General features: G+C 42.0%; 2 protein-coding genes across 6 annotated transcripts; one reads left to right on the top strand and one right to left on the bottom strand.

Annotated features, from left to right (window-relative positions):
• Window positions 1-2,007: 2,007 nt before the first annotated feature.
• pfkfb4a (6-phosphofructo-2-kinase/fructose-2,6-biphosphatase 4a) lies at window positions 2,008-20,316 on the top strand. 5 transcript variants are annotated; one of them, XM_085455963.1, is made up of 14 exons: window positions 2,008-2,165; window positions 9,443-9,559; window positions 9,693-9,789; window positions 9,882-9,948; window positions 10,050-10,124; window positions 10,194-10,250; window positions 10,331-10,452; window positions 10,562-10,769; window positions 10,885-11,031; window positions 11,121-11,225; window positions 11,808-11,937; window positions 15,927-15,989; window positions 16,086-16,150; window positions 17,756-18,551. In XM_085455963.1, exons 1-14 carry the CDS (start codon window positions 2,111-2,113, stop codon window positions 17,813-17,815), a joined length of 1,368 nt encoding a protein of 455 aa, XP_085312089.1. In that variant the 5' UTR covers window positions 2,008-2,110; the 3' UTR covers window positions 17,816-18,551. The 5 variants fall into 5 exon arrangements, with proteins under 5 accessions (XP_085312089.1, XP_085312087.1, XP_085312086.1 ...); XM_085455961.1 differs by lacking the exon at window positions 17,756-18,551 and adding an exon at window positions 19,310-20,316 and having other exon boundaries at window positions 2,010-2,165; XM_085455959.1 differs by lacking the exon at window positions 2,008-2,165 and adding an exon at window positions 8,207-8,481.
• Window positions 20,317-21,653: 1,337 nt separating this feature from the next.
• Window positions 21,654-24,299, bottom strand: arpc4l (actin related protein 2/3 complex, subunit 4, like). The gene is made up of 6 exons (XM_085455957.1): window positions 24,105-24,299; window positions 23,399-23,517; window positions 22,965-23,076; window positions 22,776-22,871; window positions 22,251-22,421; window positions 21,654-22,171 (listed from the first exon to the last, which is right to left on the bottom strand). Exons 1-6 carry the CDS (start codon window positions 24,105-24,107, stop codon window positions 22,166-22,168), a joined length of 507 nt encoding a protein of 168 aa, XP_085312083.1. The 5' UTR covers window positions 24,108-24,299; the 3' UTR covers window positions 21,654-22,165.
• Between the last annotated feature and the right edge of the window lie 177 nt (window positions 24,300-24,476).

Below are 24,476 nucleotides of genomic sequence, written 5' to 3'. Positions count from 1 at the left end.
TCACAAATTATGTCTTTCATTGAGTCATTTGGTTGCTGTTATCAAACACAGTTTTTTAAAATGTGGTTATCCTGGTGTACTGTGAGAGGTTTTGGGTGCGAGGCTAACAGCAGGAGCATAGGGTGAGTGGGGTGAGTGGTTTGATCTCTTTAGCCTTTAGGGAGGAATGTGCTGAAGGTCGGTGGAGAGTTACGTGACTTTCCACTGTTTCTATTCCACCCCGTCATGAATAGTCTGTGTTGTACGTGAAGCCTCCCGAGTCCTGGTCGTTTCCGTTTCCACGTGTTTTTCTGCCCATGCCTCGTCATTTCCCCGGTGTCGTCCTATCTTATCTTTTCTGTGTGTTTGTATGCGAGGCTGTCTTTATTCTTTATTCACAGATCTGCATTTGCAGGCTCCTGCTCGACAATTAGTCTCACCATCACTATTATAGTTAAGGGTATCATCATTGCCACCAAAATAGCCTCAAGTCCTCACAGGCATGTCACATGATGCTTATATTATCTCCAGAGGGTCACAGTGCTTGGTAGCTCAGTGCATGTGTGCTTCGTTTCATAGCATTGTATGGAAGATCGGAGAATTCTTTACTGCAGCTATAACTGATACTTAGATGCGCCTTGACTTCATTTTTTTTTCACAATTGTTGTCTTAGAACTTTAAATAAATTAAGTTGGGTTTTGTCACAGAAAAATATGAAAAGAAGCACAAAAATAAATGTTAGTACCATTGGAACCACGAGAATCTCTCCAAGATCACAGGACACCGTTTGGTGTGATTCATCTTGCACTGATCATACTGCACACATCATATTTTGTAGTCTTTCTTCCATTCTTTCCATCACAGGTGCAATAACTCTCCGAAAACTATTTTATACCAGGAGTCTTCCTGTGTGTATTGTCCAATTAAACGCAGCAGAACTGTAAACAACAGGCCTCACCAGTATTGGCTGAGTTATGTCAAGGCAAGGAGGAGCAGTCTTCCTGCGCTACAGAGAGCAAGTTCTGCAAGTATGACAGCTCCTGGAAAGCTTTTAAACTTTTTTTAAAAAAGGATTTGACTTTCACATTCAGCAGTAAATAAGTGACATGGTTCAGTTTTTTTTTAGTATTATTTGAGCAGAATATTCTATATGGCTAAGTAGGATAAAGAAATTTTAGAGCACATTCAGCATACACTGGATGAGTTTTGAGTTTTTATTGTTATGGTATGAACTGTGGAGGCCTGTGTAATTGAATGATTCTTTCTTGAACTGTGCATTTTATAAGCCAAAAGTGTCACGTGAAAGCAGATGAGGTGAAGCCCCAATAAGCTGCAGTGTTGTGGTCCCAGAGGTGCAGACGCTGTACCCCCTGAGCTGGATTGAGAATCAGTTTTACTGATAGTATTTTTTTTTAAATTAGAAAATAAATTTTACTGTAAGTGAAATTAAGCCATACAGTTAACCATACGTTATAGTAACAACAAGCCCATGGTAATATTATAGTTAACTGTAGCTTAGAGAATCGGACTCAAGAGTACAGTGATTTCTGAGTGCATGGGCCTGTGCAAGTCCAACACAAGTCAGACCTGGGAAAGTCGGCTTCCCCTCATATATATGACTGTGGAACTTAATAAAAAAAAAAAGGTCATCGCCTGGTCGCGAGACTGGCTTTAAACCATGATCCCACTGAAGACCTGCAAACAAAACCAACGTACTGCGCGTTTATGGATATTTCCCAAACCGGTTCATGATATATATAGGTTTGAGTTTATGCTGTGCAGGTATTTTTGTTTTGTTTTGTGTTGTTTGTTTTTGAATGAAATATCACATCCCTGTCAAAGTTGGCTGCCAATCCAGTCCTTCTTCTTTTGCTCTGCCTGTAAGGGTTGGGCTGGTAAAGACGTTCCGGACAGTCTAAACGTGGGTGGGGTGTAGGAGGGTCATAAGGCAGGTAGGCCGCTCTTTCATTATACCCATTTTTGTCGAAAGCCGTCCTCCTGACTCCAGGTTCCCGCATACGTACGCGCGCGCGCGCACATCGGGGGTGTGTACAGTGAGCATCAGTGGCGCTGGCTGCTGTTGGACGCACGTACACACCGCCAGGCACTGCGCTCCATCAGACGGACGCTCATGATGAGAGGCTGCTCCAGCAGGTCCAAGCTCTCGCAGAACCAGGACAGAGCGGGTAAGAGGCGTCGATTTCCACGCTCCTCGGATCCGTTCGTTCAGCACTTTGAATTGTTCTCCTTTAACAGACAGACAGCGTAGGACGGCGAGGGGCAGCCCTTAAAGACGTAAACAAGAGTCGATGCCTGTTGGTGTGCTGGCGCTTTCACCTTTACCCTACATAACGGCAGCTGGCGACAGTCTCTGGGTTTTTCTCTTAAATAGTTGGCAGACTTATTTGGAACAGCAGCAGCTTCACAGCTACTGCCGGGCGGGTGTTTTAGAGCTGCTGCTAGAATAAAATAGATTTTAAAAAAATAACAAAACGACAATGTTAAGATTTGGGCGCGTGCGTGCGACACATCTTCCAGGTTATTGGTGTGTGCCATCATCGGGCTGTGATTGCTGTCATGGTCCTACACTGATTCCTGTGGTGCTGCTGGAGAGGCTGATGGTTTGCGTTTTATGGCTGTTTGTTGTGACTGATCAGATGCCGCTGCGATGTAACCGCAGCCTGTCGCTCGTGTCTGCTTCATCCTCGATCGTAATAAGCTTCGGGCTCCCTCACACTCCCTGTACGGCCAATGCCGACTTTACTACCAAGTGTAATGTTAATGTCCACTACTATGTTAGGAAATGACTTGTCCAGTATGTTACAGGCTACAGGCGGTTAGCTGCAATCAGAGCCTGACAGCTGCTGGGAGGAGGAGGAGGAGCCCGGCTCAGCTCCGTTTCCTGTTCATGTTCTCCAGTGGAGCTTTTTAAGACGACACTGAAAAATGTGCGAGAACCTCCTGCCAAGCAGGAGTGTCAGTGGAGGATTGTCAGTGGCTGATTTCTCATAGGCCGTGTACAACTTTATGCAAATATCCTTCATCTGATGTTCTCTAGCTGACTTTTACGCAGTTTTGCGGTTTCTGTCAAAACTTTTTGCACTGCAGCATGTTTATTTGACAGATGAAAATATAAAAATAAACCACGAGTTACTGTGCCATTTCTTCGTGGACCTGATGAACCTGACATATATTATAGTCTACTAGCAGACAGGGAATTTGAGCGTGTAGGGCCTATTTAATTAGAAAACCTCCATCAGAGCATATTTAGGTCAAGGGCCCTGTTGCTACCCCATCACGATCGACTCTGTGCTCCAAAATAGTATAACTATAACGAGAGGTGGGTAGGGTAGCCAAAAAAAATTGTACTCAAGTAATAGTAGCAGCACTACCTCAACATAGTTTTACTCAAGTAAAAGTAAAAGTAGCCGTTCAAGAAATTACTCGAGTAACAGTAAAAAAGAATTTAGTTTAAAAGAAATGCTACTTTAGTACTGTGTAACTGATCATAACATCTGATTTAATGTTTAAAAATGAGATAATCAAACAGACACAAATTTAAAGTTTAGTGCAAATGTTGGTATTTGAAAGACTGAAAATCAAAAAACAACAACGACTTGACATAAACTGTAGGTTTGTGTCAGTGTCTCATGCATTTTTGATTAAAATGTGTTTATTATTCATGCAGTGAAGTTACACTGAGTAGAGTAGCGAGAAATGTTTCTCAAGTAAGAGTAGCAAAGCTTCATAATAATATTACTCAAGTAAAATTAAAAAGCACAGTGCAGTAAAGCTACTCCTAAAAGAATTTTTTCCCAAAGTACTCAGGTATATTTAAAAGAGTAAATGTAATTAGTGACTACCCACCTCTGATTATAACACATAAGAGTGTAAAGAGCTTTGAAAAACATATTAGGTACACCAGTGCAGTGATGTAAACCTTTTATACAGGTCTGATCAGGTCTGCATACGTTCTGCCTTTGTGAAGCTTTCTGTGTTTAGTTTTTATGTTTAGTGCCTGTGTGGTGTGCTAAGTTCTGTGTCCACTGCAGGGGTTTTGCACTCCCCCAACTGCTTTACTCTGTTCACCTGAGATGAAGAGCACATGACCTAACATATTATTGTGCATATATGACAAAATTGGACTTGCAAAAATGAGTCACCAGTGAGATGTGTTTTCAGGCTAGTGAGTTTGATTCCAGTAGCAAAGTTTAATATACTCATAGAGTGCAGACTTACAGATGAGGACAGATGGAGTGCAATACTGCCATCTCATGGACATTGTCAGGGAGTGGAGTGAAGTGTGTGAGCATGTGGGGAAAAAAGTTGTTTGCCATATAAAATGTGAAAGAAAAGCAGATATTTTTCACTTTACGTTTGATGTAGTGCAAAAACTATGGTTGAGTCAAGTTTCTAAGTAAGCCTCAGATTGGGACAGTGAACATAACAGCAGAACCCTGAAACAGAAATAGACATTATTAATGTTGCCTGTAACTATCTACACACTTTTTTCTGGTCTTTTTGGACAGGTCTGTTTGTGAGTATGAAAGTAGAATAAGTGGACTCTGACTATGACTAATGAGTCGAAACTCAAAGCAGTGCTGTGGTGTATAATCCCACATAATACACAGTGTCATCTTGTTGCTCCACACTTTCAAGAGTCAGGAGGAGTCAGGAGCAGCAACTAGTCATGGCTATCTCTTGGCCATGACCAGGCTAGTTGCTGCTTCAGGACTATTTACTGTTATTTTATTACATTTTACAGACACATACATTTGAATCGGGAAACACCAAACCCCTGTACTCAATTAAAACGAAAACGTCTTTCCTAAAGACACACACAAAGTGTTTTTCCTGCTGACTAGACTTCTGTGAATCAGGTCAAAGGTTAAAGGTGGAAAGAACTATGCTGAAAATGTGGTTGCCAGGTTGGACAGTGATGAGAGGAATGGATAAAAGTGAAAGCACCTATTTGGCTACAAAGGGCTATTGAGGTCCATTTAAAGTAGAACTTTTAGGTTTTCATTAGTGAGTTTATGTAGAAGTTCAAAACCTTAAAAGAAGAAGAAGAAGAAAGAAAGGAAGACAGCATGACTTTTACATACCTGATGTCTAGGAAATGTGTTGTTTATCAGTACTCCGCTGAGTGCATTTGAAATACAAACATGATATGGTTTTATGTGATAACACATATTGTTGAGTCTCCTAATCATCATACATACGTTTTTTCTTATGTTTGTTTTAAGCATTATACATTGGTTTATGACCTTTCAGCTAAAAGTAAGCATTTGTAATTAGTCTTTTCAGCATTAATTGCTTATAAAATGGGTTCTGACCTTCATCTAAATCTCATTTATAAACCCAACTAGAGTAAATAAACAACACGTGATCACTTGACCTTTATGAACGCACTCACCATGTAACCCGGACCTCTGGGGTATGACTTTTCCAAAAGCTACCTTCAAGCATTCCAGTTAAGGATGTAAACCTGGAAATGTGAGTTAGGCTGCTCTCCATTTAAATACAAGCAAACAAAATTTGTGCTGACAAGGTCTGCTCTTCTCAAGAAATACTAGTTGTGTAAAGCATGCTTCTGTTGTGATAGCTTTTACAGGATCTTTGTCAAATTGTTATTAAGCTTTTCTAAAGACCTGGGCATTGATTAGTCCACAATAAGGCAAACTATACAACTAGAGAAAATTCAAGACTGGTGATCCACTCATTTTTTTTTCTTCCGTCTGTCCCGTTTGGTTCTTTTGCATCAGAATTATTGTCTAAAGGCAAAGAAAGATGCCCAGTAGATTTACTTTACCAAATGGACCATCCCGGCCTTGCCGTATTGGTCTATTTGATTCACCTTTGCTTTTATTGTTTATTTTATTTTATTTTCACTTGCTACACACGGGACAGACATGACTGAGGGAAAGAAAAGGGAGAAAGAAAGAGAGGTAGGGAAAGAAAAACAGCGGGGAAGAGGAACGGTGATAAAGGGCAAAAAAAACCCCAACAAAACAAAAAGACAAAAAAAAAATACATATATCAATCACCTGGATCACCTGTTGAGAAAGAAAAAAGAGAAAACAAGCAAAAAAAAGAGAGCAACATAATAAACAACATCATCGCGATGATCTATGTGAATATAACAGTAAATACTAAGTATTGAATATTATTGTGCAGCACGTAGGATCGATAGCTGGTGATCCACTCTTGAGGAGTGAGTGTCCTGCAAAGTTTACACTGGGGGCATCGCATGTACTCCTGAAATAGGCAACAAAGTATATAGTTTAGAGAAAAGGTAGTATACAGTGTTCAATGGTAACCTTATTGTCCCCAGTGGGAAATTGATTTGCAGTATGTCCACACATGAAACAACACACACACACACACACACACTCAAAACAGCCCAGAGAGAACAGCCCAAATGTTATCATCAACAAAGTCCAATGTCCAGTAGTGATGGCAACAATGCTTATGGTTTAGTGTTATTAATCATCACAATAGCAGCAGGTATAAAAGGCACTCTATGTCTCTTGGTTACTAAGGTTACTAAATCTGGTCTTATTGGTCAAAGACAAATTACCATGCCAAGCAATGATACAAAACATTAAAATACATCCAATAAAACTTTTATAAAAAAGGGTCATCATTTCAGAATCTCCTTAAAAAGTACGGTCGTTATTGGACCTTTTTCACTGTAGCATCAAAATGTGACTCAAAGGACAGAACCTTATCAAGAACAACCCCTAATTACTTAAAACTATCCACCAGTTCAGTTGCTGCACCATGTACTACTGTTGGTGCAGGATGGGGGGATGGCTTCCTGAAGTCAATTACCATGTCCTTACTTTTCAAGCTGCTGATCTTTAAGAATGACTGATCACACCAAGAAGCAGACTCATCTACAACAGGTCCAAAAGTCTAAAATCCCACCAACAAGATTAAAATCCAGTTTAAACGGGTTAAGAAGTTTATAAGCTAAGAGATGTGGCTGGATAGTATTAAAATCTGAAGAAAAGTCAATAAATAGGAGCCGAACATGCGCTTTGGTCTCATCCAGATGGCGATATAGGAAATTTAATAAAATAAACTAACCATAGCATCATACAAGGTCTGTTACTGAAAGTATAATTATCACTTATTAATAAATGTATTAATTAATGAGTATTGGAGAAAGCATGCTATGAAAGAAACCAATGGAAACAAAGTCTAAGTTTTCCCTCCGCTGATGTTACGCACTGCTTTTGGGACATGCTGTGGACAACAAAAATGATGACAAGAAAGCTGAAGTTGTGGAGCAAGGCAGATGCCAAACTTCAGTACCAACTGTGAAGCACAGTGGTGGAAATCGTGTTTTGAAACTCCTTTGCTGTCTCTGTGCCTCTGTGCCTTGCAATTACTGAAAAAACAATGAATTCAAAACTGTATCAAAATGATTTATGGCAGAATGTCAAAGCAGCCCTTCGTTATGTAAAGCTTAGGAGAGGTTGGTTGGTACAACAGTGACCCAATGTCACTGTGAGCACTTTAAGCCAATGAGATGCTGCTGAGGACCATTATAAGAGGACCATTAGAATCAAGACCAGCCAGAAATATTTTTGAGCTTAAAACTGTTATTTAGAGGTGGGACAATGCAAATGTCAATGCTGCTATTGGTGCTGGATTGAAACTAGGGCAGTAGGATTTACACTAGTTTCTATCCTCTAGGTTCAGTATGTAGCGCACTGATTTATTTATCTATTTATTTATTTATTTTGTGGAAATGAAAAAATAGACCTCAAATACTGCACCATAAAAGTCCCTGAACCTGTCACATCCATTTTATTTCTCGCCTATAGCACAGTGAAACAACAGAAGTTGACTCAAAGCGTTTTGGAGTTTCAAAATACACGAGAAGCTGAAAGGTGTGTCATTGTGGAGAGTAAACGTCACAGTGATTTAATTGTCATTAAAGCGTGTTCATAATTTGCAAACTGATCGTGATGCATGTCATAAATCATGACACCCTGCTCCCTGTTAAATACGCTGCTTTTATAGGTTAACAATATTGATATCAGCAATACTGGCCCCGTAATTATTTGTTATGGGGTAATCGGTGTAATTATGCAACGATTGTGTTTTGTGGTTGCGCAAAACATATAAAACTTACGTTTAATCACAAAATTGTTTTGCGCCTGTGCTGTGATCATTACGTCCAACTGCCGGTTGTTGGTGTCGGCAGATCGGGTCACGTGACAAGTGGCACAGAGAAAGAGAGAAAAGAACGCTCGTGCCGTCTCCATCCCGCCACACCAACGCGGATGAAGCACCGGTCGACTTCAGAGCAGCATCACGGGAAGAAGCCCCGTGTTCCTGCTGCCGCCGCGGCAACCTCCACCTCACCGCAAGACGGAATGGAGGACAAAGCAGCGACAAATCCGCGGGAGCTCACGCAAAACCCCCTGAAGAAGATTTGGATGCCGTATAAAAACGGCCTTCCTGAAAAACACATTTGTCAAAGGAAGGGTGCGTATGACGTGGCGACAACAGTTAGCTTGAATATATAACGTTTGTGGTCATATGAGTATCAATGGTTGTGCTTCACAGTTTCTCCGGAACCCTTTTTTCTCTTCCGCGTGCGCGTGAGCGCGTGTGTAGAGGCTTCCAGTCCGCCGTGAATAATGAGCGCTGGGTCAGTATGGATTAATATCTGTGTGGCAGTAGCTGCCGTTACCGCGGGGAGTACAGTTCACAGAGGTCAGACGTCTCTCTGCTGCAGCAGCCATCTGGTTCGCACGCTTATGTAAGGACTCACATGATGCTCGCCGCACATGAAGGCTGCTCGTATCGAGGAGAAAGGACTGGTCCGAGGGATGACCCTCTGTGTCGACCGCCGGTTGTAAACATGAATTGTATCCCCGCAGTCATGCGGCTCATTCGCCGTGTGGCTGTGCTGCTGAGTTTTACCAGCGCGCCGCAGCACGGTCAGGGTCTCCTCACTGTGGCCTGACTCGGAGAGGATTATTGGAATGAGCGGAGTTTAAAATAATGAGCATGTGGCCAGTGGTTGGCTGCTCTCTGGCCCAGTCACCTGTGTACGCAGTGGCTCAGTGTGCTGGCTTTCTCCAGATGTCTGTTGCAGTAAAAGTGCTGTTTCACTAGACCCCCGACACATCTTGCAGCAACTGTGACCTCTGTTATACTTCTGTCTATCACTCCACGTTGTCAGGGTGGTGAGACTTTATCAAGATGAACGATATCAGCACCACGCAGGCGCACACATTCTGATAATGCCAATCTAACGTTCAAATTATATCTTTATAAATTGTGTAATATGAAAGATAGCATTTTGGAGCCAGTCTCCTAATCTATCCCCAAACCTGGTTGTTGACAGTCTTGATTGAGTAACTGTGTGTTTTTAAATTTGACTTTCGTATTGTAAGGGATCAGCTGCGGACTGAAGCTTCCTTGATCTCTTTCATTTCAGTATGTATGACCAACTGTCCCACACTCATTGTTACCGTGGGCCTACCTGCCAGAGGGAAGACCTACATCTCCAAGAAGCTGACCCGCTATCTCAACTGGATCGGAGTGCCCACCAGAGGTACATGTGCCATAGAGTTGAACAGAGTGTATCAGATTTTAGTAAAATTATGCACAAGAGCAGAAGCACCAGTGAGAGTGTTTTGAGTGCAATTATAATAAATAGCTTTTGCCTCCATTTTTTTTCTCTTTAGAGTTTAATGTTGGACAGTACAGAAGAGAGTTTGTAAAGATCTACAAGTCCTTTGAGTTCTTCCGTCCGGACAACGAGGAGGGGTTAAAGATCAGAAGGTAAGGGTGCTTTTGGCATCATGCTACCTTAACAAGTTATTTAATCACTAATTATGTAACATTTTATGGCCGATTGTCTGTGATTTTCACAGAAAGTGTGCTTCAGCGGCATTGAACGATGTGCGGGAGTACCTCACAGAAGACGGAGGCCAGGTTGCGGTGGGTCATGTGTTAATTATCACACAGGCTGAGATATTTTCTTCAGCTCAGATACGGGGTGCAGTGCTAAAAAAGCTCATATAATGTGTGTGTTACTACAGGTGTTCGATGCAACAAACACTACCCGAGAAAGAAGGGAGACCATCCTGGAGTTTGCGGAGCAGAATGGCTTTAAGGTAACCTGGCGGGCTCAAAGTGAGGGTTCGGGTTTTGCTGGCGGTCACACTGATTCTGTCTTCCTTCAGGTGTTCTTTGTGGAGTCTGTGTGTGAAGACCCAGATGTCATACAGGAGAACATAGTGGTGAGTGTCTGTGTTTGTTGGCACTGTTTTGACTCGTTAGAAGATGCAGGGCTCACTCCTCTGCTGTTGCTCTACTTTAGCAAGTGAAACTGGATAGCCCGGACTACACCAACTGCAACACAGAAGAAGCAGTGGAAGATTTCATGAAGCGGATTAAGTGCTATGAAAACTCGTACGAGACACTGGATGAGGTACTGGACAGGTGAGGTGGAACCTGGTGATGGTGTGTGTGTCCCCATTGCAAAACTATGGGAGTAACCGGCTTAAAAAACACATTTTCTTATTGTATTTTATCTGTGTTCTCCCCTCAGAGATCTGTCCTACATTAAAATCATGGACGTTGGTCAGCGGTACTTGGTCAATAGAGTGTTAGACCACATCCAGAGCCGGATTGTCTACTACCTCATGAACATCCACATCACACCCCGCTCCATCTACCTGTGCCGCCACGGGGAGAGCGAGCTAAACGTCAAGGGTCGTATCGGAGGAGACTCGGGTCTGACGATTAGAGGGAAGGAGGTACAACGAAACTTTACAATCAAAGAAAAAATGTCTTCTAAACCCTTACCTGTCTTCCTCCTGACTGCATGAGCTATTGTGAAAATAAATAAAGGTTTTGTTTTTCTTTCTCCAGTTTGCTAAGAAGCTGAGCCACTTCATCCAGGAGCAAAACATTAGCGACCTCAAGGTATGGACTAGTCAGATGAAGAGAACCATCCAGACAGCCGAAGCCCTCAATGTGCCCTATGAACAGTGGAAGGTCCTGAATGAGATTGATGCTGTAGGTGGTGCTCTCTTGGCTTCTGCACATCACTGTTGACTACCTCTTTGTGCTTCTGTGTTGAAGTTGAACCCGTATGTGCATTTTAGGGTGTGTGTGAGGAGTTGATGTATGAGGAGATCCAAAGAAACTACCCTCTGGAGTTTGCACTAAGAGACCAGGACAAATATCGCTATCGCTATCCAAAAGGAGAGGTCAGTGGTTATTTTTTAACATGTGGAACATTGCTAATGCAGACAGGATTTTCCTTTGTGGGCATAATGAAGTGCTCTTTTTCTTTCTGATAACCACAAACATGATCTAATTTTATCTTAATGGCTTCTGGCAGCCTACTCTGTGCTAATGAGCTTCAGCTTCTCAGACAGTATCGGCTTAACACTAGATCACAGTAAACAAAGGCTTCAGCATCAGTGTGTGTGTGTGTGTGTGCCAGATATATTTGATCAGGTGGTTTGAGGTGCCTGCTGGTCCTTTCTCACCTTTAGTTCATTCCATTACCTCTCCATTAATCTGTAACAGGAAGATGGATATGGGCATTAGCTGGTTGCCCAGTCGGGCGGTGACATCATGCTTTCGGAAATGTCGTTAAAGCCTATGTTAGTCTACACAGCCTGTATGGATTTTCCATTTGCTCAGATGTCATCCTGTTCACCTGTGAATTAATTACTCTGCAGGATGTGTCAATGTCAAGTGGAAGTCTTATTTTACACATTCAGTTTTTTATATTGTTTTGGGGATTCGCACGATTGCCTTTTCCGTTGTTTTGTGCCACTCAGTCCTATGAGGACCTGGTGCAGCGGTTGGAGCCCGTCATCATGGAGCTGGAGCGGCAGGAGAACGTGCTGGTCATCTGTCATCAAGCTGTCCTGCGCTGCCTGTTGGCATACTTTCTGGACAAAACAGCAGGTCAGTTTTCAAACTGAAATGTCAAGAAACCTGAGAGGTGTAAGAGAAAAATAATTTTAGGAAACACATTTTAGTGTAAAACACACACAACATTTTTATTGTAGATCACGTAGATCCTGGAGCTATCTGCTCAGTTTCATTTTCACATCTATTGAAGGCAGAGTGATAGATGAATTATTGTGCATGTCCGGTCCCCGGCTGCTTCCGCAGCTTCACATGCCAGACTAACTTTTGTGCACCTCACAGACCTTCTTGGTTGGGTTAGAGTCTTTTTAACTAAGATGCTGGATGAGAGGTTTGTGCGCTGACGTGTTTTGCATAAAGCTCATTTTTCAAGTGAGCAGTTGGAGACGTACGTGGCTGACTGACCTCATTTCTGTTTTTCCTTTATTTCAATAATTCCTCCACTTCAGAATTCTTCACTGTGTCACTGTCTCACACTCACACTGTACTTGAGGGGAATTAAAAACTGCCATATTGTATTTAGCGATTAATGGGTTTTTTTCACCCCTCCAAAATAACGATCCATGATGAGTTTACTAGCAGACGCTGTTATTTTGAAAGTTACCTTGCTGTTAGCCAGATAGTTCACGATATCATTAGCAACCTCTCATGAGTGCAGCCTGTGACAGCAGTCTTTGTTGTGAGGCGGCACAAACTAAACTGCAGGTCCAAGAACATGGAGTTGGAGTCCATCTGCTAGAAAATAATAATAATAATAATAATGGATTGCATTTATATAGCACTTTTCGGGGCCCTCAAAGCGCTTTACAATTCCACTATTCATTCATTCTCACATTCACACACTGGTGGAGGCAAGCTACAGTTGTAGCCACAGCTGTCCTGGGGCAGACTGACAGAAGCGAGGCTGCCATATCGCGCCATCGGCCCCTCTGGCCATCACCAGTAGGTGGTAGGTGAAGTGTCTTGCCCAAGGACACAACGACCGAGGCTGTCCGAGCCGGGGCTCGAACCGGCAACCTTCCGGTTACAGGACGAACTGCCAACTCTTTGAACCACGATGGCCCCAAAGAAAGCAGAGAGAACTCTTGGCTGGAAGCAGTGCTTAAACAACGGAAAAAACACAAACTTTGTCCTAAACCTCTCATGTTTAACTGTTTTCCACTTTTTCTTTGGTCATTTTAGCCTTTTTAGCCAGGGTGAAGGGAGTATCTGCCATCAAACAAGAGGACAGCCGCATGTAGCTATGATGATTGTTTGCTAGTTCACCTTACATGCATTAATGTAATAACGTGGTTAGCCTACTCAACGTGTCTTTTAGACCCCATTCCTACAAAACTGCTCAAAGAAGTCCTGCCATTAATTAATTCTTCGATCTTAAATATGATCAACCTATCTCTAATAATCGGCTATGTACCACAGGCCTTCAAGCTGGCTGTAGTTAAACCTTTACTCAAAAAGCCATCTCTAGACCCAGCAGTCTTAGCTTATTATAGGCCAATCTCCAACCTTCCTTTCATATCAAAAATCCTTGAAAGAGTAGTTGTCAAACAGCTAACAGATCATCTGCAGAGGAATGGTTTATTTGAAGAGTTTCAGTCAGGTTTCAGAGCTCATCACAGCACAGAAACAGCTTTAGTGAAGGTTACAAATGATCTTCTTATGGCCTCTGACAGTGGACTCATCTCTGTGCTTGTCCTGCTAGACCTCAGTGCAGCGTTCGATACTGTTGACCATAATATCCTATTAGAGCGATTAGAACATGCTGTAGGTATTACAGGTACTGCACTGCAGTAGTTTGTATCATATCTATCTAATAGACTCCAATTTGTACATGTAAATGGAGAGTCCTCTTCACACACTGAGGTTAATTATGGAGTTCCACAGGGTTCAGTGCTAGGACCAATTCTGTTTACATTATACATGCTTCCCTTAGGCAGCATCATTAGAAGACATAGCATACATTTTCGCTGTTATGCAGATGACACCCAGCTCTATCTGTCCATGAAGCCAGATAGCACACACCAATTAGTTAGACTGCAGGAATGTCTTAAAGACATAAAGACCTGGATGGCCGCTAACTTTCTGCTTCTTAATTCAGATAAAACTGAGGTTATTGTACTCGGCCCTGAAAATCTTAGAAATATGGTATCTAACCAGATTCTTACTCTGGATCCGTTACCTTGGCCTCCAGTAACGCGGTGAGGAACCTTGGAGTCATTTTTGACCAGGACATGTCCTTCAACGCACATATTAAACAAATATGTAAGACTGCGTTCTTCCATTTGCGCAACATCTCTAAAATTAGAAATATCCTGTCTCAGAGTGACGCTGAAAAACTAGTTCATGCATTTATTACTTCCAGGCTGGACTACTGTAATTCATTATTATCAGGATGTCCAAAAAACTCGCTGAAAAGCCTTCAACTAATCCAAAATGCTGCAGCAAGAGTCCTGACAGGGACTAGAAAGAGAGAGCATATTTCTCCTGTTTTGGCTTCCCTTCATTGGCTTCCTGTTAAATCCAGAATTGAATTCAAAATCCTGCTCCTCACATACAAGGTCTTAAATAATCAGGCCCCATCTTATCTTAATGACCTTGTAGCACCATATCACCCTATTAGAGCACTTCGCTCTCGCTCTGCAGGCCTACTTGTTGTTTCTAGAGTATTTAAAAGTAGAATGGGAGGGAGAGCCTTCAGTTTTCAGGCCCCTCTTCTGTGGAACCAGCTTCCAGTTTGGATTCGGGAGACAGACACTATCTCTACTTTCAAGATTAGGCTTAAAACTTTCCTTTTTGCTAAAGCATATAGTTAGGGCTGGACCAGGTGATCCTGAATCCTCCCTTAGTTATGCTGCAATAGACTTGGGCTGCCGGGGGATTCCCATGATGCATTGAGTTTTTCCTTTCCAGTCACCTTTCTCACTCACTATGTATTAATAGACCTCTCTGCATTGAATCATATCTGTTATTAATCTCTGTCTCTCTTCCACAGCATGTCTTTTATCCTGTCTTCCTTCTCTCACCCCAACCGGTCGCAGCAGATGGCCGCCCCTCCTGAGCCTGGTTCTGCCGGAGGTTTCTTCCTGTTAAAAGGGAGTTTTTCCTTCCCACTGTCGCCAAAGTGCTTGCTCATAGGGGGTCATATGATTGTTGGGTTTTTCTCTGTATCTATGAAGCGCCTTGAGGCGACTTTTGTTGTGATTTGGCGCTATATAAATAAAATTGAATTGAATTGAATTGAAACGTAAATTAGCTACTCACGCAGAGAAGAACGGCTGCTGCCACCATCATCCGTCATCATTTCTGCTACACTGGCAGGGCTAGGGGCCAGGACTCTCCTCTTCGTGTTTTTGGGGGATGTTGCATAACAGGCAACCCACCCGCAGTAGATGTGCTCGGTGTGAGGTCTCGCAGCAAGCTATCAAATACGGCGCATTTCTGGGCTTTTTAAAAAAACGCTATGCGTCGCCAGGTGTTTCATCGGATTTGAGGTGTTACCTCCTTTGACAGTATCACAGTATCAGCTTAAAGCACTTGTTGCAGGCTGCTGAGTTTGCATATTTTGCTATGAAGTACAGCCAGACTTTTGACCGCTTCGCCTTGGACATTTTTAATCTGTAGCTCTGCTCTAACAGAACGTACGTACCTGGCCCCGCCTACTATCCTCGGAAACGTAAAATGATTGGCTAGAATCTAAAGTGTATCACAGCTCAGGAAAAAAAAGCACCGAAATGTGCGCTGCTTTTCGGTCTGGTTACTACCGTTTATGTCAGAACCGGTGCCATCATGGCACCGGACACCGGTACCCATCCCTATTTGGACCCATTCTTTATTCATCACAAAATACTTGTTTACTACCTGATGAATCATATCTTTTATTAATTCATTTTAAAAAGTGCGCATGTGACTCCTTTAGCATGCACATGCACGAGTACCTGCTCCCACTATGAAAAGAATGTAAATATGTGAAAAGCACTGTGTGTACTTATACGGTGGTGCTCTAATGAACTCATCTTTCCATACAGAGGAGCTTCCATATCTGAAGTGCCCACTACACACGGTGCTGAAGCTGACACCGGTGGCCTACGGTAGGTCCGCTGTCGTGCCAATGTGCAATGTACAAACTGAATATACATCTGCTGCCACATAAACTAATCAAACAAACCTTCTTTCTGCACGCTTAGGCTGTAAAGTGGAGTCCATCAGCCTAAACGTGGATGCAGTGAACACGCACAGAGAGAGGCCAGCGGTGGGTAGCATGACACACACACGCACACATTAAACAGACAGATACAGCAGAGCCTGCTTTCTCACAGGTAAGGTCGCTCACTGTGGTGCTCCTTTCTGATTTCCATGCTTTCGTAATCGATGCAGAGCTGGCTCGTTTGGCAGATCCTGTGTTGGTTACAGACAGTGTTGGTCAAGTTATGAAAAAAGTAATCAGTAACTAATTACTCATTACTTCCCCAAAAAAGTAATCCCGTTACTTTACTGATTACTTATTCTCAACGGTAATTAATTACTTAGTTACTTTTTAAAAACACGATTTACAACCTGAATAGCTGATAAAGCGATATATCTTTCAGCCCAATTCTACTTTTTCTGCATAATCCATCATACAAAATGTAATCAAATGGAAAAGTCTCTTTATAAAACTTGTTTTATTAGTTTTAATCTTTTAACTTTATGCATCAAGCAAAAATTAAATTATCTGCACCATTCTCTGACTTGAAGAAATTAGTTTAACATTTAAACCTATTTTCTACACATTCCAGCACATAAAATAAAATATTTTTTGTGTTTACACTCACTCTTTCAAATAGATGCAAGTAAAACCCAGCAGAAAACAAATAAAATCAAAGACTAGCAGTCCTGTTGCTCTATTTTCACCTGTATAGCAGGAGTGGCATAGGCGGAGGTTTACCCTGGTGCAGGTGTGCCGCAGCGGTCAGTTGAAGAATCCGCGAGTTTCTCTGTGAATTTCCCATTACATCGTACTCGGTGCTTGTTTAGGGTTTTTTTTTTTTTTTTTTTTTCGCTGTAAAAAGAAGTTTTCTTCCCACGTACCACGGACACTAATGTTTTTGTCACTTTTTATGGAATCAAACTCAAAGTAAATGGTAAATGGTCAGTACTTCCACGCTTTAAACACTGCACGTTCATACTCTCTCCCGCACTCGATATGTGATCCATTGTTGATCTGCACACAGCTGTTGCCACGAACGTCATACTCGCTTACGTCATTGTCATGAGACATTCTCGCAAAAAAATCACGGTTTTAGTAACGCAGTAACGCAGCGTGCTTGCGGGAAAGTAACGGTAATCTAATTACCGTTTTTGCAATAGTAATCCCTTTACTCGTTACTTGAAAAAAGTAATCAGATTATGCGTTACTGCCCACCTCTGGTTACAGATTAATGAAACACTGACTAACTGCTCTTCACATTCTCCCTCATTTCCTTTAGATAAATAGTCCTCCAAGTGGACCATTTTAACTGTTTTATTATTATTATTTTTTCTAACAGGAGTTGATACTGAACAGCGATGAATTCTGCATAACAAATACTACAACAGTGAATGTTTTATGCTCTGCGTGTGTTTTATGGTTGAGCACTTACATTATTTTATTTTTTAACTTTTGAACTAGATTGGCAAAACCATAAATATGTGCATACAGTGGTTTTCATTTCTTCTTGATGCTGTCACACAAGTGGAAAAACAGATAAATCCTTGAAACCTTAAACGTGATGCATTATTCCAAGTCGTTGACATGGTGTGTGCCCAGTGGATTTCATGTCTCCCTTGTGTTTTGATCCCTCCTCCTTTTTGTCTGTTTTTTTTTTTTATCAAACAGAACGTAGACGTGTCGCGGATGTCAGAGGAAGCTTTGCTAACAGTGCCATCTCACCAGTGAGGCAGTACCCTCCCCTCCCAACACCCCCAACCCTCCCCCCTCCTTTAGTCCTTCATTACCCACACAGAACCCTTCAGATGCACAGTGTACCTTCAGGGAAAAAAAATCCCTGACTGAGTCTCTTTCCACTCTTCATGTCTTCTGTTCTTCCTTCTCTTGTAATAATAAGATGTGATGATGGTGGTAATCGACTGGAATCCAGTTTGTAATTTTTCATTTATTAATCCTGTCACGGACCTTGTGACAAGCTCATTCTCCTATTTTTGGAGAATGAATAAAAAAGCAAAACAATCAAATGAAGGTGTTTTTGAGCTGATGCTGTACTCCTGACTGTGAAACAGTGACACTCCAGCACCTTCTGAAGTGCAGTCAGTGAATACGTTGTTTATTTGATTCTGTCTGTTGAACTGATTTTTAACCACGTTAACTTTTAACAGTGTGCCATCACTTTATATGTTTGTAGATAGCAGTCAGGAAACTCTTAAGGTTAGCGCTTTGTGACGTAGCCAAGTGGTGCAGTTTCTCTATATTTGCACATAAACTCTTGCACATAAGCTCCTGTTTAATTTGTTAAGATGTCCTAACACTGTCTAATGAAAATGCTGGAAATATGAAATTACACTTTTCTTGTGAAACAATGTGAAGACTCTCACAGTGTTTTTCACGTTACTGATCAGAACTAAGAGGAAGCTATTTCTGTTGACTGTTTTTAAATAAACTACACTTCCATATCATGTATCTTTATCACACTCTTTTTGTGCTTCATTTTAGAAAGCATGGCATGAATCTGCTTCACTGTTTGATATTAATGAATTGTTAAAGACTTAAAATGACTTGGGTGTTTCTTACTGATATCAGAGGGAGATCAAACAAACGCTGGAATTTCCTTCGTATCTTCTTCTGTGTACACATGAAACGTTCAGTGCAGTGCAAACCAGGAGACTGAGATTTCTCCTGGTCATTCATATGCAAAGACTCCACTGGGGTGAATAGCAAACAGCTAAACAAAACGCTCACTGTGCCAGTCACAGATTTCTGTCTGCACTGACTTAACAAGGCTCTCTGATTAAAATTAAACAAAATAAGAGGAAATTTTAAAAAATCACATTTAAAGTAAAGAAAAAGTAGTAACAAGCATTTTAGGTTAGTCTCAGGTGCTGCTGTGAGGTTTAGAGAAACATGTAGTTACCAACTTCCAGACACCAATTACTTGGCAGTCTGCTCACGCCAGTGACTGTCATGGTGATGGGGCTCTCCAGATGGTGCCTTGGGCAAAAGAAATGCAAAAAGTCGTAGATGGAAAACTGATGGAAGAAGTTGCAGCAGCAGCAGACAAAAGCATTAACATCCACTGACAGAGAGAAAAAAAGGCTTTCTTGTTTTTTTTCACCCCAGTAAAAGAAGAGTCCTTGTTTTGGTGACTTGTGATAAAAGTGGGCTTGTGTTGATGTATATTCACTCAGGACACTGACGCTGCTGCATTCCTTCTTCCAGAACGTGAACGTCCAACGTACGGCTGAAGACGCCTTGCAGACCGTCCCTCCTCATCTCTGATACCTCTGCTGGCTGGAACCCGGTGATGCTGAAAGCTGGACCTTTCCCCTTCCTCCTTTTTCTTCCTTTTTTTTCCACCTTTCCAAATGTGCACAACCTCCTCACACTGGTGACCAGCAGGTTAATGTGTCTCCTTCTTCCTCCTCCACCAGCGCCATACACACGCACACATTTCTCTGTTACCCCTTGTTTAAGCATATTTTTTTGAGGAACTTGCGAGTGTCCGGGCCTCAGTGTTCAGCGGGCCCTCGGCATCGCTGTTCCAAATTATTTATGAATCAAAGTATTGTCTTGCACAGCAGGGAGTTAAACGCTTGACTCACACAGCAGATTCCTGTCTGCCTGTTACTGTACTCCGTGTGGTTTCATTGTGTTGATTTTGCGCAGCAGTAGCACTAACACTGAAAGTTACTGTTTTGTGTCTTGAAGTATTAACCCTGTGATATTTTTTTTTTCCGCTCCATGTTTTTGATATGCAACTGTAACGTGCAGTCATTATCGGATGTGAAGCTGTATTCAGTGATAATGTGCACTTTGTAGGCTGCAAACCTACTCGGACAACAGCTTACTATTTTTAAAGTGCTGATTCAGTAATAGATTAAAGGACTGGGTCGTTCATTTTTAATGGTAAACAAGTAGCCATTTCATTTTGTAGGGCTGGCTGGTGTAATAGCTTTCCTTAGCTATGTGGTGTACTGTATCTGCTTGTACAGTGTCAGCTGAAACTGATGTTTTATGTAAATGATGATTCCACACACGACGGGCCTTCAGTGAAATACACTCACATGCTTTCACTCATTTCTGTGGAGAACACATCAGAGCATTAAACATGCAAAACAGAAACAAAGAACACAATATTAGCTTGAAGTTGGTGTTGTGGGTTAAGATTTTAAAAAAAATGTACATCCCAACTACACAATAATAAAGATGTTATTTTTTTAAGCCAACCACTCCAATCTGTCTTCTCACTTGAGATTTTTGTGACTGCATACCTTGTGATGGGTTTCTTTATGAGGCTTTTGTGCAGTACTGTTCGTGTTGTGGTTATTTCTTGATAATGGGATTATTTGTGGGCGGCGCGGTGGTTAGCACTGTTGCCTCACAGCAAGAAGGTCCTAAGGTTGACTCCATCATCTGGACGGGGCCTTTCTGTGTGGCCAACATGCTGTGCAGTGTGTGCTTAAAAATTTTAAGGAAACTGATTTTCAACTGGACTGAAAATCAGTGGCAACAGGTCTCCAGGAGTGAGGGAGCCAAATCAAAAACGTCAAATCGTCAATATGTACGGAGGTGTTTAGGAGAGAGGTCCAACAGTGAGTGCCTACAGCCATCTGTAAAACACTGTGGAGGGGCTGTCATGGTGTAGGGTTGCATTTCAGCCAGTGGTTTTAGAGATCTTGTTAAAATTGATGGGATTTTAAACAGATTAATCAGATTTTGATCAACCAGGAAATACCATCTGAAGATAATCTGATTATCAACATTGAGCAGTGTGGGATCATCTTTGATGTCCTTCAAGAAGCCTGCAGAACTATTTCTGAAGACTCATTTAAAAAATGACAAGAGAGCTTACCTAAAAGACATCAGGCTGTGATTAAGAATAACGGTGATCAAATCAAATGTTGACTTACAAGCTGTTCTGCCTTTAAAAAAGTATTTCTATGTGCGTTTATACCTTCCAATCAATTGCTGCATTTCCTACTTTCTTAGCAAAATATAAATATGGGGTGATTTAACACTTATGCACAGTACTGTACAGTCAAATGCATGAACCATGGTATCACAATGGAAACTTAGGAAGTTGCAAAGCTATCTTGCCATTATTGTAAAGTTAATTTGGCTGCGTCCTCTTCGAGCCAGGACAGAAACACAAATCTCTTCCTCCCTGCGTGTGACGGCAGTATCAGCCTCCACGAGTCACAACTTTTGTGAAGCATGTGTGCGTGTAGTAAGTACAGCTGCTCAAATTAAAGTGGATTTTTTTTTTTTTTTAAGAAATACTTAAGGTTATTGTGAAAATGGCGCTTTCTTCACAGCACACTCAAGTCTTGATTTGGATCGAACGATTCGGATTAACTTGTGAATGTGAACAAACACCGTCAGACTCACACCCTGCCTGCACTTCCCCTTCCTGGCGGCTGAAACGGCGCACAGCAGTTACACACGCATAAGGCAAAATGTGGTTAAAGGGCAGGCTCAGAACAACTTCCTCTGAAACAGAGCAAATCCATTTATAGGAACAGCAACAGTGCAGCAAAAACGTCAGCTTTCAAACACAAACGGGTATAAACAACTGAGTTTTATTATTATATTTCCGTATCTTCTTGCATGACTGATGGCAGTTTCTTTACAGTGAGCTCTTTCTACGTTTGACTTAACACTTCCACAAACAAGTATGTCCTGAACAGAGAAAATTTGGAGACAATTTAAAACGACAGCGACAGAACACAAAAAAAATACAAAATTCTTCTGAGTTTCATTTGGAACAGCACAGCCTCAGTGCTCCTGTACTCATGGTTATCAACTTGATTAATACTTTAAGGACCCGCCTTTGTTTGGGGATTTGTTCTAAGTGGCTGAAAATGAAACTGTAAATATTTCATTATGTACAGTCATTGATATTCATGAGTACAGGAAGACACTCGGGTGTAAAGGGTAAATAAAGGGCATCAAAGCCAGATTGGTCACGTTCCTCTCCTCTCGGGTCGGCTGCTTACTCCTTTAACTCTCCACTCTTGTGCCGAGTGGCAGTTGGAACATTCCCAGGGTGGCACGGGGGAAACACTAACACTTCCATCAGAACTGTAAAGACAAGAGAATCAAATTAACACGAGGCAATAATAAAAGCGGAGCCGCTGCAGGAAGCGAACAAGTTACTTACATTCTTGAGGAATTCTTCGGCAACGATACGGGCCCTGGCATTAACCGAAAGTTTCATCTCACTGATCTCCTTGTCGATCTCCTCCATGAAGTGGATGACAAAGTCCACCAACTTGTGTTTGTACATCTGCTCCGTGTGGAAGTTGGTAATCAAGAAGCTAATATCATATCCCTAAAATAAGAGCGGAAAAAATAAAAGACACCATTTGTGTTACTGCATTAAAGCTATTGTAAATACTGAGATATTTAATGTTGTTTCCTTCTTTTGCTTGCTCCCTTTAGGGGTCAACAGCGGATCATCTGCCTCCAACCCCCCCATCCCTAACATCCTCCCCTGCTGCACCAACCGTCTTCTAGATCTTTTTTATTGAGGTGTTTACTGTCTGTATGATGTTTCTAAAACATGCATGCATGAAGACCTTTATGACTCATTTAGCTCCCACACTTCCTCGTTTTGTACGTGGTATTCTTCCTCTGATACTGTTAATAAGTACTGATTTCTCTTTTGTCACTCGCTGTCTCTTACCTCTACTGGCTTCCTCCGCAGAATGAAGAAGTTCTCTGCTCTCATCATCATGAAGCGCATAAACTTGTGGCAAAGGATCTTCTCGATCTCATCGGCCTGCAGTCAATCATAGTAGTTTTTAAAGAGCGTTAGAATATTCTGGAAAGTCATAACCACAATAAAAGTTAAAGCCATTCTAGCTCTACTGACCTGCTTGACAGCAATACTGACTCTGACGGAGTTGATGGATCCCTCGATGAGAACCTTCTCCTTGTCATTACGGCTGATCACCACCGGCTGAAGCAGCAGCTCCTTACTGCTCCTGTAACAACAGCAAAAACAGTCCTTCTAAACACAGTAAAACTCAACGTTATACTCGAGACCCCGCAACACTGAAAGGGGAGGACACCTGCGAACAAGCTGAGGCAAGTCCCTTCAGTCCAACTTTAAAGCCTTGCCCTTGCTTGTAGCCATTTTTCTTCCCTCCTTGATTTTCTTATGCAAGTTTGCACATGACTGAACTCGTCTGCCAGCAGCTGATCATAATACACACATCTTTAGGGCAGGAGAAACATGAGGAAGCATAGGGTGGGAAGCAGCAGGGGACAAACCAGTGAGACTCAATTGAGTGCTGCTAAACATACCTGACCTCCACCTCTGGCTTGTTGTGGCGCTCCACCACCTGAGAGGAGAAGTTCTCCAGACATAGGGCTGCCTGCAAGGTGGCCCTCACAGCGTTTAAGTAGGGGCGCAGAGTCGCTGTCTGAAGAGAAAAGTAATAAAAAGTCAATACCTGGGAGGATTCGGCCACATGCAATGAGATCCTTCCAGTTGAATAAAGGTAAATCGCCCAGCAGGGACTTGTGTTTAAGGCTACGCATGACAATAATCCGTGTGCAAGTCTCACTTGACAGCTATCTGTTATCACAGGCAGAATGAACAAGTATCTACTAATGCTACGTAGCTACGTGTAGATCTATCTGCGATATGAATGCAGAAGAGGATGTGATGCCTTCAGGTGATCGACACTGCAGCTCATCCAAATTATTTACTGTATTTATGCCAGCTATATACGTCGCTTTTCCACGGTTTAAGGACAAACTGTGGTGAAGCTACAGGTCACAGAAACGAGCAGAAAAGGAAACGAGAGGAAAAGACAGCTCAGTCAATCTGTTTCTGCAAACCGTATCAAGGATGCCCGTAATCTCATTTTGCTGCAGCCAACCAGAAACCACGTCTACAAGGAACACACAGCTAGCTAGCTAATCTTAAGTTAAATATGGCAGTAGTTACTTGGGGTAATTGGCTAAATAATTAAATATAAAGCTGAGTGTTGTGCTGGAGACTTACCATTTTTGAGCTGTAAAAGACGGAAGTTCCTCAGCCACGCCTGGGACGACTCTTCCGTAAATCCTACATAGTCGAGAAAATCTATGGTGTGTTCGTTTTGATGCGAGGGTTAGTCTAATGAATCGTTTTTACCCACCCAGCGTAAATGTTCGCGTTTATTTCTCCGCCCAGGTGGAGTGTATTTTTAGTAAAACGAGCACACCCTAGGGTGTTCCCATTCTGCACTATGAAGAGGGGACAACGGCTGTTGTCTCACGAGTTTTTATTTTTACCTTATATGGTTTTCATAGTTAGATGTCAATTATCAAGATTAACGTACACAAACTATACTGTCTAACTTCCAAATTAAAAGCTTGGCAGCAAATATTTTTA

Source organism: Copadichromis virginalis, linkage group LG5 (genome assembly GCF_057382275.1).
Source record: "Copadichromis virginalis isolate Kocher_CV1m ecotype Utaka linkage group LG5, C_Virginalis_male_GT1.1, whole genome shotgun sequence".
NCBI classification, from domain to species: domain Eukaryota; kingdom Metazoa; phylum Chordata; class Actinopteri; order Cichliformes; family Cichlidae; genus Copadichromis; species Copadichromis virginalis.
The sequence above is the reverse complement of the archived record's forward strand: the minus strand, read 5'-3'. Positions and strand labels throughout refer to the sequence as shown.